The 19529-nt window shown below is 29.8% G+C and overlaps 1 protein-coding gene across 1 annotated transcript; it reads left to right on the forward strand.

The window, feature by feature from the left end:
- Nucleotides 1–878: 878 nt before the first annotated feature.
- On the forward strand, nucleotides 879–19383 carry LOC129972194 (gem-associated protein 2-like). Its single transcript, XM_056086225.1, has 3 exons — nucleotides 879–999; nucleotides 4275–4361; nucleotides 18171–19383. The coding sequence occupies exon 3, from the start codon at nucleotides 18174–18176 to the stop codon at nucleotides 18903–18905; it is 732 nt and encodes a 243-aa protein (XP_055942200.1). The 5' UTR covers nucleotides 879–999; nucleotides 4275–4361; nucleotides 18171–18173; the 3' UTR covers nucleotides 18906–19383.
- The last annotated feature ends 146 nt before the right edge of the window (nucleotides 19384–19529 follow it).

The raw sequence follows: 19529 nt of genomic DNA on the forward strand, positions 1-19529 counted from the left end.
GATATAATATAATATTGCACAATATTGTAAAAGTTGTGCTATCTAGGTTACGTTCATCAACTTTCTTGTTAGCTATTTTTAGGATTGAATATATGTTGAATAGCTGAAGTTAAATTTTACTGGCTTGTGCTGCTTTAAAAACAAGACTATCGGCGTATGACTCTGCGTTTTAAAGTGCAGATTGTAAACGCTCTATACATAAAATAAACATTTCTTATTTTAGGTTTGTTTATTTGTTTGTTTAGTTATATTAACGTCCCGTGTGAAGCAACACTAGGGCTATTTTGGGACGGACCTCGTAATTTTGAACCGCGGTCAGATGACGAGGACGACACCTGAGCTGGCACCCCCCTCTCCACACCACACCAGCGGGAGGACATTTGGTCAGGACGGATTTAACGTGGAACAGACCCCCTTACACGACGGTTCTTCGATGGAATCGGGTCTCGAACCTGAAACCCTCCGGTTCCGAAGCCGAGACCTTACCACCAGGCGACCGCGGCCCCTTCTTATTTTAAGATATTACGACCAACGATTGAAAGTGTTTTAAAGAAATTAAAATCAAAATACAAACTACGTCAATTCCAAGTAACAGCGAGCATCTCACTCATTCTACTTATTTTTTACAACATAATCTTCGTTGCCAGATGCAACAGCAGAAAAACAGTTTCATTTAACACAAAATAATATATAAAATATTTTTGCTGCAATTACTTCAAAAACAAACATGAACAATTATAATAATTAAACAAATACAAAACATTAACGATTATTTACAATATTTAGTTACGTGTGAACCACAATGACTTGCGATGATGAGTTGCGTTACTCACAACCTGTTCCTACAATTGCAAACCCCATCCAGTCGAGAAGACAAGCTTAACTGATCGATTTTTTCGCGCATGCGTTATGCAGTTGTAATCTTCTTCCAGGAACGTTGTTCTATGAAGCTTGTCACCGGCCGGCGTTGGAACTTACTTTCTTTGTTTTTACAATAAGGTAAACTAGAAATACTAGTGGTTTTGTTCACTGTATGGAAATGTTTATTTATTTATAGAGTGAAAAATTAAATCATTTAATCTCCACAACATGTTATAGAATTATCGAAATTAAGTATTACAATCAATTGCATTTTCATTAAAGTAAACTGATTTTTTTTTATATATTTAAGAATTTATATATAGTATTTTCTTAGATATTCATGATAAAGAATAATGTTAAGAAAATCGATCCAATACTATCTAAGTTATTGAAAATATTTAAACTGCTTTGAAAAGATGTTTTAATGGTGTTGTCGCTATGTATCAAATCGACAAACAAAAGATAAATAAAAAGTACAATTTCAAATTTTGATAGAATTTAGCATGTTCTTTCATTTTATAGATTTAAGAAATTAAATTTAATATTCTTGTTTTCTCTCAGATTGGTTCAATTTAAAATTTTTAGAAATATGTCATTTTTACCGATTAGATTTAGTAATTTCCACTTTGTTCGCTCATTGAAAATAGGTTATAGTGATTATTTAAAAATTTATATAAATGTGCATTAATATGTAAGAAATATAAAAAAAAATTAAACCATTATGAAAGCATGCAAAATAGTTTTGCTTTATCTCAGATTGTTTAGGTTTTACAACCTGTTGAAGATTTGCAGAAATTCGCCATTTTTATCAATCAGATTTAGCCATCTCAAATTGTTCTTTCATAGAAAATAGATTTTAGTGATTATTTAAAAATCAGTTTGGATGAAAATTTTTATGAATATACATTAATATGTAAAAAATCTGAAAAAAAAATAATTAAACCATTATGTAAGCAGGCGAAATAGTTTTTGTTTTATCTGAAATTGTTTGTTTTATAACCTGTTGACATTTTTCAGAAATCTGCCATCTTTATTGATTAGGTCTAGCACTGAGAATAAGTGCCTTCTTTATTTATCAACAGAAATAGGTGAACATGTATTAAAATGTTAGAAAACTTTTAAAAAATTAATATATATATGACCAATAAATATATGTACATGACTGGAAAAAAAAGCTGTTTTATTTTTTTACATATATTTTTTAAATGAAATATTTTCTGTAAATATTTATTAAAATCTTAGAAATCTTTAAAAAAAATTAAACCTATATATATATATATATATATATATATATATATATATATATGGTTAGGAAAAAAAAGCTTATTTTTTATATATATATTTTTTAATAAATCTATGTTAAGTGACACCTTCAGAAGAGGGGGAAAAATAGCATTTTTTTTTTCTTTCTTTTTTGTATTGTTTGTTCTAAAGCCTATGCTGTATCATATAAAAATTTCCAAAAGTTTGATTATTTTTTACTCCCTAGGAAAGAAATTTTTAAATACAAATTTTAATTTGCAGTGTATTAATGTACAAACTCTTTTTTGTTTAAATATATCCAATTTGCTTCAAAACTACAAACAACATGTTTTTGTTAGATATAAAAATTTTAGATTATGTGTGGAATGACACATTTTTAGTCATCAATTTCACAGTTACAGTTAATTGGTCTATTAGGGTTCTTTCTGAATGTTTTCAAAACTTCATTTTCATCCAATGTTGATACTCCATATTCAACATTTTTTTTTTTTAATTGAGGATTCTGATACTCCAGTTGTTTAAGAAACTTTACATAGTTTATGGAAGTGGTACTTTCAGAGATTTCATTGTAGCTTCCTCAGTTCAAAAGTATGCAACTTTGTACATACTCCTTGGATTTAAATTACTCATATTTCTGGCAAGTATTTAGCTGAGAGAGGATATTTCCAAAACGAACATATCTATTTTGTATCCACTTGTTAAATATTCTGAAATTTTTTTCAGATAAGTATATGGTTTTTTTTCAGTAAGTATAGCATACGAAACAGAAGTCTGAAATTGAAATTTTTTGAAACAAATTTTCAGATATTTTGAAGAGACTTCAAAATATGGCTTATTATATTCAAATAATCGTTCAGTGATGTTGACTATATAGTGACAGCAAAACTGGACATTTAAGAACTGATGTATTTAGTAAATTATCTGATAGTGCTTTATCTTTGCAAACCAAGAGCAATATTATTTCTTCTATAAAGCTGAATATATGTTTCCAAATATAAATGAGCAAAAAAAAAATAATAATAATTGGCTCTGCAGATCACTTAGTAGAATCTGTGCAACTAATGATTTATTACCTTTATTGGGTTAAGTAAAGTTTAAGGTACGGCGCCAAATTTCAATTTTTTCCTGGCAATATATCGCCAAATGCTTGACCGGTGGCTATCCTATGACAACCCTAAAGTGGTCTATTCTGCAAGGGTCAGGGGTCGCTCTTTTCGACTTGTCACTCTGTTAGGGTCAGAAGTTTTTTGTTTTTTTTTCTGTTCCTTTCCATAGGGTTAGTTTGTGACCAAGTGCCTGTAATTGATTAATTCCCCCTTGCTCCAGGAATCTAAAGCCAGTGCTTCGCCTGACAAGGAATGACTAGATTAGGAGGACAATTGGCGAATTTTGTAGAATTTGGCGCAGTTTGGCGAGGGTCCGTACCTTAAACTTTACTTTTACCACTGAAGTTGCACTTCATTAGAAAGAACTTTCAAAAGTTCATTATTGAGCATGTGCAAATAAAGAACTCTTACTCCTATCTTGACTAAACTTTTGGGATGTTTGCTAGTCTCTTAAACAGCATCAATAATTTGAATAAGAAATGGAACAGTTGTGTTTAATGGAAATATATCGAATAGTACAAGCATTCTTCCTGTATATTGAATTGATGCAATGGGAAGTTGTTGCTGTGTCTTAAAGGCTCCTTTAACTTAATTCTTCAAAGATATTGTATCTTTATAACCATAACATAATAATTTCAATACATCTTAGATTTTTAAAAAAGTAAATGATTTGAGAAACAATTTTCTGTGAAAAAAAATGAACTATATTAAGAAAAAATTAAATAAAATCTAAAATTTGATTAGGATTCTGACTGTTTACTATTTTAGCATTTGATTTATTTATAAAGTTTGATTTTAATGTATATTAAACTTTAAATGTGAATGAAAATACAAGGAAGAAAAGACTGATTTAGACAATTTAACTTATCAACTAATTTGATGAAACGAAGAAGCTGTTCAAACCATAACCTTAGCCTTTAACTTTATTTCTATTTATAGATTTCATTTTTATCAATAAAAAACTAGGTTGGATTTTTTTAAATTGCTGCTGAATTGATATGACTGTGAGACTGTTCTGTATTCATTTGTTTTATTGCATTATAGATCATCATCTGCAAAAGTTCCTAGTTTAAGTGAAAATTGACTTGCAGTGTAACTTGAGCAGAATAAATTGGAAAGACTTGATTTTAGGTAAGTGCATGAAAATGACATATTTATTTATGGAGTGAAAATCATATATTCTTTAAATTAATTATTGTGATCAACTGCATTTTTAAAATTTAGTGAAATAAATCAAGTTTTTTTTAAAAGAATAAAATTATATGCAGAAATATTTACACATAAATGCTGTAATTTTTTATGCAAATCATAGTACTAGCAAGCCTTATCCATTATAAATTATTGTACATATTTAAACTGGTTTGACAGGATGCTTTAGTGGTATTCACTAATTTATGATTTAAAAAATATATAAATAATTTTAACTTGGTCTTTTTTCATTCAGTGCAATCATTGCTTTATTATTCATATCCTTAAGCTGTTAACTAAGTATGATGAAATATTTCAATGCGGAACAAATTAAATATGAGTTAATTACCCGGTTAACAGGTTAAAGGAAACTTTTATAAACAATTAAAATCGAGCTATTGTATTAGAGAATCTTCTCTTTCTTGTTTATAATATCGTACAATTTTGGAAAATCATTGAGTCTCTGATTGTGTGTGTGTTAATATATATATATGTAATGATATTTTAAACTCTTAATTTAATCCAAATTAATTCCCAAGATTTTATCTTAATTCAGCCCATCGTAACTTCATTCTAAAATATTCTCTTATTTCGTGATCCAATTCCTCTGTAAAAATAATGCACCATCAGTATTATGTCTCAAATGAAAGTGATCCCTTAGGTTGCCCTTGAAAAGGTGTCAAAGGTCACACGTGTATTAAATTGGCACCAGGCCAGAAATCCTATGTTATATAAGACTAGTGATCATTTGCTGTTCCCTTTTTTGCCTTCTATTTTGTACCGCACTGTGCCTCTTGTAAATAATCATGTTTACCTCCTGAGAGAGAATAGAACGGAATTGAAAATACAATATCTCATCTATGTCTTCAACCTGCACTCTGCTTAAACCAAAAAGATGTTACATATTATTTAGTCGACAAGGATAGTTTCCTGTGAAAAAAGTGTTTAAATGAATGAAAAGAATTTAAATCACCGGAATGAGAGGCAATTTGATGTTATGGTATGGCTCCTTGATATTGCTGGTAATCTGAAGATGGTTACGTGCTGGCTCTTGCTGGGTTACCTCCCGTGGCATAGCGTCTTCAGATCCGCCCACGTAGTGAAATTCTACTTCCATTTTTGTTACCGCATCATCGTTACTCCTCCGCATTAACCTGTGACACCATCCGACACTCCAGCTCAATGCTATGGTGTTTTTGTGCTCCTTGTCATTATGGGGAAGTTCCAGTTAATCAGTGTTCAAAATTACCTTTTGGGATTTCTTAAGAAGGTGATTCGTGTTTCCTGGGTCAACGGGTGAAGATGATTTATATTTTCTGCTTTTCTTTTAATTTTCATATTTTGATTTTATTATTATTGCAAATTATTTTATAGTATTATTTAAAATATTGAATTTTTAGTCTTTTGTCAAGTCTATTTTTAAAATTTTATGCATAAATTTATAATATTTTTTATGTGAAAAGTACTTTAATGTTGTTAAAGATCTGGAAAAATGACTGACCAAGATGAAACAAATGTGTCTGACCCTCAAAATTCAGAAAATAAAATTGATAAAGAAGAAAATGATCAAATAGAACCCTCCATAATCCTTTTTGATCCTGAAAATAGGATGAAGATGGATTTATGGTTGGGATATTTCGATAAAATTTGTCAAGAAAATAACAAAACTGATTTGTGGAAAATTTAAAATATTGCTAAATTTCTAAAAGGGTCAGCTTTAACTCATTATGTAAATAGTTGTTTAAATATTGATAATTTTGTTGTATATTAATTGAACAGTTTATTCAACCCAATATTGTCAATTTTTCTGACTTTTCACAACTGAAATTTGATTAAAAAAAATGTCAAATTAGTTGATTATTTTCATCAAAAATTAAATTGTGGCAGACAGTTAGGACTTAATCCGCAACTGGTTTTAGAAGGTATTACTGATGGACTGCCAATGCAACTAAAACAATTGGTAAGCATAAAAGCTCCTTGTACTCCTACAGAATGGCTTACAATAACAACTAAACTATTAAAAACAGAAGAATCTTCAGAACCAAACCCGGGCCGGTATAATGAAATCAGAATCAGAATAAAGCAAGCAGCACCTTTTTACACCTAGGCATAATTTTAATTACAGATTTCAAAATTCTTTTACTCCTGAAGCTCCCAATTATTTTAGATAAAATTATCAGATTTCAATAAGACCACGTCCCAATAATTACAATAATTATCATCATAATTTGAATTTTCAACAAAGATTACCCTCTTTGCCATGTATAATTTGTACTCAAAAAGGTATTCCAAATGCTTATCACTGGATCCAAGTACGTCCTTTTCATCAACCCGAATTTATGATAAATGTTCCCATAACAGCCAATTTGACTTCCTCTTTCACAGAAGTCCCTCTTGGCTGTTTTCAAAATCTTGGAACAAGACAAAATTCTTCTAATGAGGCCCCTGGCCCAGCACAATGACAATTATTAGTGTCTGTACACATCTCAACTTTACCAAGTCTAGCTAACTTGGACAATGTTTATAACCCTCATAGGAATGTAAATATTGTTATTGACACAGGATCCATTCTTTCAATTATATCTGCAGATATTGTGCAAAACCTTAACTTGACAAGAAAGAATGTAAACCCTATTAGAGTCAAACAAGCTCACGGAATGTTCCAATTAACCCAAATATGTGATATATATTTAAAAATTGTCCAAATAAATAAAAAAATCAAATTATATATTATGGCCAATCCTTTACAATATATCATTTTAGGATATCCAGATTGTAGTTTATATAAATTAATTATAGATTGCTATCAAAACAAAATATTTTGAAATCGAAAAACAATCACCAACTTGCATACTCATAATAATTATATGTCTTTACATATTGTTGAAAATAATAACACTGGTGATAATAAGGTCAATGTAGTGAATACTTCAGAGGAAATGTTTCCACCTCTGACTGTAAACAAACTATCTGGACCTGCATTATCTTTGGTCTCGGAATATCCTCATGTGTTTGCAAAAAATAAATATGATGTTGGTAAAATAAGAATGGAACCCCCTAAAATAAATTTAACATCTGATTTACCAGTTTCACAAAGGGCTTATAGAACCTCTGCTACTGATGAAATTGAAATAAATAAGCAAATTAAAAATCTGTTAGATGCAGGTTTAATAAAAGAATCTACTAGTAATTTTTCCTCCCCTGTAACATTAGCATATAAAAGAGATGAAAATAGAAAAAGTCGTCCTTGTATTGATTATCGTAATATTCATTCTCTTTGCAAATCTGAAACAGAGCCTCTCCCTAGAATAGATACCTTATTAGATAAATTAAGGTCTGCTAAAGTTTTTTCATCTTTAGATCTTGCATCTGGATATTGGCACAAACCCTTGCATGAACAAGATAAACATAAATTAGCGTTTGTAACTACTGAAGATTTATATGAATTTCAAGTCTTACCTTTTGGTTTTAAAAATGCACCTGCAATATGTAATAGAACTATTCGTAGAATTTTAAATAAACAAATTTTCAAATTTTGCATGCCACTATTTTGATGACATAGTAGTTTTCTCTAACTCATTAGCGGAACACTATGATCATTTAAAACAGATTTTTCAAATGGTTGAAAAAGAAAACATTAAATTAAAATTTTCTAAATGTGTGTTTGCTCAAGATAAAATTAATTTCTTGGGGTATGAAGTGAAAGAAGGATGCATTTCTCCTGATAATCATAATATTGAAAGTATTAAAAAATTACAACCTCCAAAAAATGTTAAACAACTTCAAGGTTTTCTTGTCTCTGTAAATGTTTATAATAAGTTTATTGATTCTTATGCTAAAATTCGAGAACCCTTAAATAATCTTCTTTAAAAAGATACACCATGGCAATGGGCAGAAGACTGTCAAAAAACTTTTGAAATATTAAAAAATAAATTGATAACTAAACCAGTGTTACAGCTATATAACCCTAACTTACCTCTTCATGTTTTTTGTGATGCATCTCATGTAGCTATTGGAGCTGTTTTAAAACAGCCCGACTATTCTGGTAAATTACATCCTGTATCTTATCATTCAAGAACTTTATGCCCTTATGAAAAAAAATTATTGTATAACTGAGTTGGAATGTTTAGCAATAGTAGATGCTCTTGATAAATTTTAATACTATTTACATGGGAAAAATTCGTAATTCACATTGATCATGCTTCTCTTGCTTGGCTTAAAAATGTAAAAAAATTTATGGGGAAGATTATTTTGTTGGTCATTGAACTAAGCATATTTGATTATGAAGTTAAATATTTAAAGGGAACAGCTAATGTTGAAGCTGTTATGTTATCAAGGCATCCTACTGCTCAGTATGTTCAACATTCTGTGCATTTATTGGAATTAGATGAGATAAAACACTATCAAAATTTAGACAATTTAGATAATACTAAATATAAAAATATTAATGATGTACTTGTAGTTAAAAAGAAAAATTTGTTTAAAATAGTTGTACCGTTTTCTCTTAGGAGATGGGTTTTGCAAATGGCTCATGATAAATTTAATTACACCTCAATATTATTGGCCCTATATTACTCAAGATATCGCACTTTTTGTTAAACATTGTGTTATTTGTCAATTAAATAAAAAGAAAAAGCAAAAAAGATTTGGCCTTTTACAGGCTGTGCCCCTCACAGATCGTCCTTTTGTATGTCTTTCTGTCTATACTGTTGGTGAATTCAATTGTTACAATTCAACAAAAAAATTTCTTCATATAGTAATTGATCATGCAACTAGATATGTTTGGGCATTTCCTTCCAAAAATGAAAGTTCTGAAACTTATATTAATATATTAAAATAAGTTTGTCAAATTCAAGTCCCTTCCAAATTATTAACTGATAGAAACGGTGCTTTTACCTTATCTAAATTCAAACATTTCCTCAGAAATTAAGTGCCAAGCATCTGTTAACATCTTCACATCATCCACAAACTAATGGGAAATGTGGAAGAGTTAACCAGTCAATAGTAACTAAATTAAAGTGTAAGGTCAATTCTTCTCCTACCAAAATTCCTTGGACTAAACTTTTAGAATAAGTAATCAATGAATATAATTTAACACCCCATTCAGTTACAAAATTTCCTCCTGCATATTTGTTATTTGGCACTTTACCTTATCCTCCTCCTTTAACTCAAAATCCATTCTATCCGCCAGTAGAAGAAGCCAAAAAATTAGCTAAAGATAATACATACAATAAAATATCACGATAAAAATAAAATAAGATATGATGCTAGATTTATAGATTCTCCATTCAAACCTGGTGACATTGTAATGTATGAGGAATTTAATTATCCAAATCATAGAAAATTATCTCCAGTATTTTCAGGTCCATATGAAATAGTAACTAAAATTTAAATTTAAAAAAAAAGTGTTTCCCATGTTTCTTCTACATAAACCCCAACTTAAATTGGCCCGTTGTCTCCACTCATAAGAGTTAGTTTTTCTTTTCTTCATGATGATGTGATAATCACCATCACAACGTAAATTAAAATACAGCAGTCTTATTGAGATGTGAGTATAGGGTCAACCTCACAATTAATTTCTATCTCTTTCTATTTTGATCCTGGATATGTTGTTCTCCACTTTGGAAATAAATATTCCTGAATGAGAGTAGAAAGAGAGTAAGAATTATATCCTCCTTCTTGATGTCCTAATTTTGGGTCATTAAGTTTTACCCACTACTAGAACTTAGTGGACAAGGCTGAACTAGTCACCACTAATTAGCTAACTAATGTGTTAAAGGCTTTTTTTTTTTTTTTTTTTTTTTCATTTACACATTTTTATGTCATTTATTTTGAGTATTAATGTTTATAAGAAGAGTATTTTGAGTTTCATATTATTATTTTCAGATTCAAGTGTTACATACAAAAATCAGAACTGTGTTGATATATTGTTATTATATATTATATAAATTATATAAGTTTGTCATTCCATTATTTTATATCCCATTTGATGATTTTGGTGAGCTTTCTACTGTTTAAAGGGCACTGTGTTCAAGCATTCTTTAGAGACATTCCTCACCAAATAGAGAAAATCTTACAGACTGAGACAATTGACTGAGTTTCTGCAGAAAACTATTTTTTATATTATACATTTTAATATATTTATTTTGGTGTTGTTGAATATTTAAGTTTATCTAATATTTTCACAGATATCACTTTATCTTTTTTGTGCTTTACATAATCTTGTTCAAAATAATGCCTCTATTAATATTTATATAATATAAATGCAAGGGAAACTGAGGCGTCACTTTCAATATACTTTTAAATTAAACTTACTCAGACACCACTGTAAGATATGGCTGTGTGTCGAGAGCCCCAATACACTTCCAGTATTGCGGTGGGTGGGGGGGATGTAATGATATTTTTAACTCTTAATTTAATCCAAATTAATTTCTAAGATTTTATCTTAATTTAGCCCATTGTAACTTCATTTTAAAATATTCTCTTATTTCATGATCCAATTCCACTTTCGGTTTAATTAATTCTTCTGTAAAAAATAATGCGCCATCAGTATTATGTCTCAAATGAAAGTGATCTCTTAGGCTGCCCTTGCAAAGGTGTCAAAGGTCACACATGTATTGAATTGGCACCTGGTCAGAAATCCTATGTTTTATAAGACTAGTGATCATTTGCTCGTCCCTTTTTTGCCTTCTGTTTTGTGCCTCTTGTAAATAATCATGTTTACCTCCCGAGAGAGAATAGAACGGAATTGAAAATACAACGCCTCATCTATGTCTTCAACCTGCACTCTGCTTAAACCAAAAAGATCTTATATAGTTTTCAGTTTCAATAAACAGTGTTCAAGAAGAGAGTAGTGGGTTATATTTTGTGCAGGAATTAGGAAAGAGAATTAATGAGTTTAAAATATTAAAAGAGTCCTATATTGGTGTATCTTGATATTTGACCTAAATGTCGAGATGCAGACCCAGAACAATTCTCACCTGTAAGTAAAGTACTTGTGAGCATATTTTTAATTTGCTAGATGTGTTGTAAAATCTTGTAACCAAAGTATTTAAAGTCACTAAAGCAATATGTGCAGTAGAATTAATTATATTATAAATTGGATAATTGTAACAGTTAGCATCTAGCACATTGTTCTAAAGTAAAAACTAACATACTTGTTTTTCTTGTAGATTTTAAAAAAATGATTACTTGGAATATTTGCGATAATTCCCTTAAATCAGAAACAACACACAATTAATCACTTTAGTACTCATAATTCTTAGTGTGATTTTGCAATTCTTATTTTAATTCTTAGAATTGACCTGAATCTTGAAAACTCTTTTCAGCAAAACATGTTATAAACATATCAGCAGCCTGGATTTCACTGCTACTTTTTATAACATTAAGCTGCTTGTTGTTTCCATATTATTGCTGGATGAAGTTGTAGTAAATGTCAATATGTCTTGTCCTATTATGGAATTCAGGATTTTTAACTATGCAAATGGCACTTTGGTTATCTATTTGAAGAACCAATATCTCTCCTACACAACATAATTCTTCCAAAAGATACCATATGTACCAAATATCTTATTTACCATTTGACTTTTTGCAATAAATTAGGTCTCAGTTTGGAGTGAGTGATATAACCTCTTCACATTATAATTCTATTATTATACACTAAGATCATTTCTGAGGTTGACTTCCTAGTTTGGAAATCAGCAACATGGTCTGAATTATTAAAAGATTCAAAGGTTGTATTGGATTGAAAGTCAAAAAAAAAAAAAAAAAAAAAACTTTTCTACGTAAATCATTTTAAAGTCATGTTCCAATGAATATTTTGAAATTTATCTATAACTGTGGAAAGCATTTGCACTGCATGAGATAGGTCGGATCCTGTGACAATAGCAAGAAACATGAAACTCCGTGCAGTCTTCATGATTGTGTGCATTAACAGAAAGAGATGTTGAATCATTTGTTGTAATGGTATCTCTTTAACTGATATGTTTTGAATATCTTGTAAAACAATTCAGTTTCTTCTTACAATAAGCTTCCTGGTTTTATATATATATATATATATATATATATATATATATATATATATATATAGGCAATATTTTATGTGAAGCAGGTGCGACGAGCAGTGAAGAGACTTTGTAATTTTTAAGTTCGTTTTATTTCATCTTGGAGAAGCATGCATTATTTACAAGCAGGTGCAGACAAGGCATGTCCGCCACAGCACGGCACAAAAGCAGAAGTCAGAAAAAAGAGCGAAATAAATTATCCCTCATCTTATATAACATGAGATATGGATAGGGAAAATGTTTTTTTACAGTGCTAATATATTATTTAGATTTTGTTAGGGATTTCTGACGCATGTCAAGGGAAACACAGAGATCTTTTTTTAAAAGAATGTGCTTAGTGGACATTTTTCTATCCCTTCACGCTGAGCATGTGAAAGTGTTGGTGTTTAGCCAATTCAGCAATTTTACGAAGCTCTCTTGAATGAACAGTGGAATTGGATCAAGAAATAAGAGAATGAACTTACTAGGGGCTAAATTAAGATAAAACTTTGGAAATGAATTAGAATTGAAATCAAAATTTAAAATATCATTATATATATATATATATATATATATATATATTCAGATTCAAAATACTTAGTTTGCACATCTAGAAAATATTTAGCTTTATTTATGGTCATAGAGAATTCCCTTTCCAAATTTCTTTAAAAACAGTTTCCCTATCTGTTGCTCTTTTGCTGAATGATTCTGTCATCAACATAAACAAAAATTGATTCCTCGTCATTTAAAAATAAACAACAATCGCAGAATATTTTTATATTCAGCAGAACTTTTAAAACACTTAGATCTTGTTTTAAATCATTTATACTTTCTAGCTTGCTTAAAATTTACATACCTGATCAGTATCATCATTCAATCATGCAAAGGTCTTCGGAAATGTAGCTTTGACATCAAATTTAGCTGTTTTCAATTTTTGCACAGTAACAATATTTAAGATAGCTTTTGTAGTATTCGATTGCAACATATAACTGAAAGTTTCAATGAAATAAATTCGAAATTTTTGACTAGATACAAGCCATTTATCACTGCTTTCAAAAGTCATTACTTCTTTTTAGGTCTGAAGTTTTGCATGCTCAGTGTACAGAACTAAAATGTCAAACTAGTTTGACACTTTGTAATTGAACTTTTATGAGCTGATGTCCTTAATTTGAATCGAAATTTTATGAGCTTATGTCTTGCAAGCTTCATTCGATTCTTCTCTATATGAAACCTCTTCTTTTTCTATATCTGTTCTGTTATTCTAGGAAATTTCTTCATGAATTACACACTTTACTTTTGATTATTGGCTGAAAATCCATCTACAACACAGTTTCATCCTGAAATATCACACTTCAACTCGGAATAATCTTGCTCTGATCTTTTGCCCAAATTTGGTAGCTATCCTTTTCTTCCCTGTCACCAACAAAAGCATCTTAGACAACTTCATATTCCTTTAAATTTTTTTTGTTTGGATGATTACTCAAAGCAATCGGTGCTAAATATATGCTAGTGATTCAAGTTAAATGCATCTTTAGAAAACTACTGTTCATAAGAAATTTCATCATTAACTGATGTTGACTCTGTATTATTTAATGCATAAATAGCAATTTCCATCATATAGAAATGTATCTTTTGCAGCTCTATTTATTTGCTCGGTATATACGTCACATGAATGGTATTTTGGCTCAATCTTTCATCCACAGTTGTAGGAATTAATCTATTGAGGTAATACTTACTTCTGCAAATACAGCCACATATATACAGGGGTGTTTGTGCTCCGGGGAAACCCCGGAATTCCGGGGATTTTGAACTTCGATACCGGGAAATTCCGGGGATCGTCGTTCAAAAGGAAGTAGGAATAATAATGAATTATTTATTTTGATCTGTGTAATTTTGTTTGCTTTGAAAGCAGAAAACGCAAGGTCAGTGTGTGTGGTGAAAACTTTTCCTTTCTTTCTCCAAAGGCAGTGATAATGCGTGAAAAGGGGGAAAAAACTTTTTTGTTCTTTCCTTATTGCGAGTTATGACTCATTCCCCCGGTTCTCGGACATTCTCTTCTGGATTCTTTTCGGCAAGTAGGCGCGGTAGAAAAAAAAGGGAGAGACTTCGTTCGACCAGATGTGCGATCACGTGACCTGGGTTCAAAGGTCTTAATTTTGCAAAATTAATGGTTATTAATTTTGCAAAAAAAGTAATTAATTGAACTTTTATAATTAGGTCATTCAATACTTCATAATCGTAATTTTTCATTTCTCCCCCCCCCCCCCTTCTCGAAACTCCAAAATGTCGGTAGTAAGTCCGTAAAAGTTTCAGGGGATTTTTTGGGGTCCCACAAACACCCCTGTATATAACACAATTCTAAAACATATAGTTCATACATTTTTCTTATGCCTTTTATATGTAATCTACCATAAAGGACCATTCATTTTTTCAGTTCCAGATCTTAAAAACCCTTAATTAAAGTCTAATGGCAAAGAAGTTTTTGCTGATATCAGAAACATACCATATCTTTCTTGGGGGCTAACTGTCCCACTTGCCATTGATTTTTTTTCCACATTCACATTTCCATGGTCATAAGCTACAATAGCATCATTATTTTGAACATACACTAATTTTAAGTGAAGTGGATTTAGTGAGAATTCACAAAATGCTTATTGTGTATTGTCATGAGAACAATTACTCCACTGTCCGCTATCCATAATTTTTTTTTTCTTCTGAAATTTCTACAGTACATACAAAAGCATCACCGTCAATTCTTGACTTGTTTTCATTCCACCTACAATTCTTAGCAATATGACCTGGCTTTTGACTGATGTAGCATCTCCTCTCAAATGTCTTCTGCGCTTTTTCCCAGAGCTGTGGAATCTATCGATTCTGAAGCAGACATATCTGACAATGGAACTTTCAGTCACTTATTTACTTATTCCTTTTTGTTTGGAATAGATTACCTCACAGTCTTGAATTCAGAGTTTTCTGATAGTAGAGTCAACAATATTCTACTCATCAACATGAGTTTTCACAATGTTGTTATAGTAACATATTTTTATTTACTGAAATTTCTTTGCAGTTTTGCAACTTGCTGTCACATTCTTTTTTTTTTTTTTCCTTCCCTTGCTTTGGTAAAATTGCCCTGCCAAATGATCAAGTCACTATCCAGAGTTCTGTTTATAAACTGATACAACTTCTCCCATAAACTTTTGGAACTGCTATATATTGCTGGCACTTTAGCTTTGCTATCATCTTTTGTCTCAAGACTGATTTGGCTGTAAACATAAAATGGCTGAATTAATTTTATCTGTTGGCTAAAAAGTAGTGAGGAAACCAAGTTGGATTTTTACCATCCACTTCATATCAAAGGTTAAGGCGAAAGCTGTATTGTGATTTTTATTATCCAAAACCTATATTGACGATTATCGCTCAAAAATCATGTAAATTTGTCTGTCAGTTTTGATGTCCATTTATAATGTAAGTCAGTAAATAAACTTGGGGCATTTGTATAGCTTTCCAATTAATATTTTGCCTTAGACAATTAAGAAATTTGTTTATTGATAATTATTTAGAATGTAAGATTAGAAAATTAGTGATAGATTTTAAATTTTCATTGGAAATTTAGTTTTTATTGATGGGATTTTGAATAAAATGAAATATGTGGATATGCTGCAAAAAAAAACCTGTAATGCATTAAATTTTGCGTAATATTGTACTATACACTTCTGAAATACAATTCCTAAAACATAGGTGAATGTTGGGAAGAATGGGACAACTGCATTTGTATCTAAATAAAAGATTAGAATCTATTTCTAATTTCACTATTAGAAAGAGCAACTATAGCCCCTTTGCTTGATAATAATTGATATACTAGCTATAATATTATTTTTGTTCAAAACAAAAAATATTAGTTTCATGCTTTAGAAGTAGATACAAATTCTTTTTTTTTTTTTTTTTCAATCTTATTATTTTTGAAATAAAAATATTTTAAATGTATAATAAACTCAAAGATATAGATATAGATAGATATCAAATTAAGTTTACATGTAGCATGCTTTATATGATATGCAGTTTAAAAGAAGATTCTGCAGTGGAAGGAATGAGACATGTCTGATTACATTTCAGCACAGTATCGTAATAGCTAAATATGCTAATGATTGACTTTTTTACTTTTTCTGAATAAAGTTTAATAAAATTAGTTGTTGGTATGTTACAGTGCAATAGCAAGTTGATGATTTTAAGTTTATTAAAATTTATGTTAGTATAAATTATGTTATTTAATATACACACATATATATTTTAAATAATATAAAGCAGTAATATGCAACAATAAAAAAAAAAAAGGCTTTCATTTTAAATGAAATTCCATTTTTTCCCCCAAATATTTACTTAAGAGCACCAATGCTTAAACATGTTCTTTTATTCTTTATTTTTTTAATAATTGTATCATATAAAGTATGAATTAATACTGTTGATCATTCTGTGTTATTTCACATAAAAAATATTTTTGACCAAAAATCATGCTTACTACTTAATTTCAGTTACGAGAAATTCTATTGTAAATATAATAAAGTAATAAGTAATATAATAAATATTAAGTGATGAAAAAATGAAGCTAAGTTAAGAAAGTTATTTATTAAGACTTTTGTCATTCTAAATTAAAAGAAATTAATTTTATCTTGTATATATGTATAAAAATGCCATAAATATGAAAGAAAAGCATCTAAGAAGAAAGAAAAAAAAATTATTAAATAATAACATATTGCAATCAGTGGGAATAGTTATAAAAGAAAATGAAAAAAAAATTCTATACGTGATAGCATTAATGAAGATTTCAAAATCAGTTTTTATTTGGCATGTCCAAAACCATGAATCATTGAATGAAAAGTATATCAAAATATATTATTTATTAATTTTCATTTTCTCAAACCTTTTTAACTTTGCAAATAATTAATTAATTACTTAATTACTTGTATTTTGTTTATTATTGTATTTTTAAAAAAAATAAATCAAAGAACATACTATTAAATAGGGGGTGGGGGGATTGAAATCTGTTCCACTTCTCCCCTATTATTGAAAATTGAATATATATATCCTACCTCAATCTACACATCATAGTATAATTTAAGAACTGTGGGAAGGAGGAATGCATATTAATATAAAAATGTGAATGAGGGGTAAACCCTTTAAAGCTGCAATGTTAAAAGCAAAAGGCAATTCAGAATGGTTTTTCAAGCTCAAATTTAGATTGAGAATCAAAATAGTGTTTACTCTCTTAGGCCACTGAAAAAAGATTAATGTGTACACAATTCTATTAATACACAAATATAAGAACCATAAAAAGAGTTATACCAAAAAGAAGTTAGTGTTTCTTTTAATTATTTCAAATTTTTAATTAAAATTAAATGCCAACTAACTAATGAGTATGAGAAAATATGCTTATCTTTACATTACCTTAAAAATTTTCTGCTTCATGTATTCAATTGTTTTGAAGAATTTATTATTGATGTTGGATGTTTTTGTAATATGTTTGTGACTATTTTATTTTTGTATATCTTATTCTTGACTGTGTGTCTAAACTTAATTTTTTGTTTAATACTTCAAATCTATGTATGCCGTTCTTGTACTGCTTTATAGATTACAATATCTCACTATTTCCTCATTTTTTATAATAATAAATTCAGTCTAGTATGCAAAACATTTAATTGATTTTCTTTTTCAGGAAATGCCGCCTAAACCACTTCTACAAGTTGAACCTGCCACTCGCCACCTTGATATACATACTAGAGCTCAAGATGGCAGTGAGTTCATACATATCTCAAGAATGGAAGATGCAGAGGTCAACCTTGAAAGAAATCCATTGCCAGAGGCTCCTGTGGAAGACGAAGATAAATGGAAAAGGCTGTCAATGCGCCCTGCTATTTATCAATTTACTCGTCGTGCATTAGAAATTAATACTAAAAGGGATCAACTGAAAATCCGATTTCCCCTCCGACTGGAAACTCTCTTAGACGTTTCTGCTTGCAGACATGATTGGTGCGCTTTTTGTTTAGGTTCTAAATTATGTTCTGAAATTTATAGTGAATCGTATTTGGCACCTATTGAAGAAATAGCGGGCCAGAGTCCATACTTGAGCGTTGTTCTTCATTTCGATTACTACACATTGGTTCTACTGCTTAAATATCTTCATGAATGGTTTATAATCATAGGAATGAAAGAGGCAATAGGTGCATGGGTGTATTCTGTTGTTGCTTGCATGAAAAAGTCAATAGGTTCGCGTGTTAGGAGGCTCGTTGAAAATTTTTATGATGATTGTGAGGAGTATCTGAAAGTTTGTGAAGATGAAACAGAAATTGATAAATTGTATTTGATTTCTGGCATTTTGGATAGTTATTTTAATATCAATTTGGAGAGAGCATCCGAAGTGGCTATTGCTTCTGAAAATGATTTGATGTAAATTTCTAGAATATTTAAAAAGTTTTTAATTGAAATCCTCATTTTACCTAAAATTGTCTGGTGTTCTCTCCTATCGTCTCTTATTTTATTTTATCTCTTTTATTTTATCTTATTTTATTTTATACTTGCATCTATAAATCTCAATATATACTGTTCTGCAACGGATTGTAAAACTCTCTGCGTTTTTGCTTTACATTTACTAGCATCAATTATAATAGGGGAATCCAAGGTCAAAGGGAATACCGGAACTGTACTCATCGTTGGCCGTTTCGCCCCTTAATGAGATGGTGTCATCGAAATGTGGTCTCGCAGAATCTTTTGACGAACAGTATTCTCTTTTTACTCGTGCAGCAACTGAAATCTGTGCTTCTAAATTTAAAATATTTCATTGTAATTGTTATTTGTTTTTAATGTGTGATTTATATTACATGTACTCATAAATGTAATTTGAATGTGGAATAAAATAAACATGTTTTGAATGTGTCATGAATGATACTTAATCATTGTAAAAGCACATCTTGCAATAATAATCATCGTTTGTTGTTAATGCGATGGATGAAGGAAGGCTGGACTAAAGAGTAATAAAGTTGAAGGTTGAATATTTTGAAGGAAAGGGGAAACTATT

Source organism: Argiope bruennichi, chromosome 6 (assembly GCF_947563725.1).
Source record: "Argiope bruennichi chromosome 6, qqArgBrue1.1, whole genome shotgun sequence".
Taxonomy (NCBI): Eukaryota; Metazoa; Arthropoda; class Arachnida; order Araneae; family Araneidae; genus Argiope; species Argiope bruennichi.

What these genes read in the sequence shown, in the direction of transcription:
- LOC129972194 (XM_056086225.1), top strand. Translation starts at nt 18,174, where the DNA reads ATGCCGCCTAAACCACTTCTACAAGTTGAACCTGCCACTCGCCACCTT.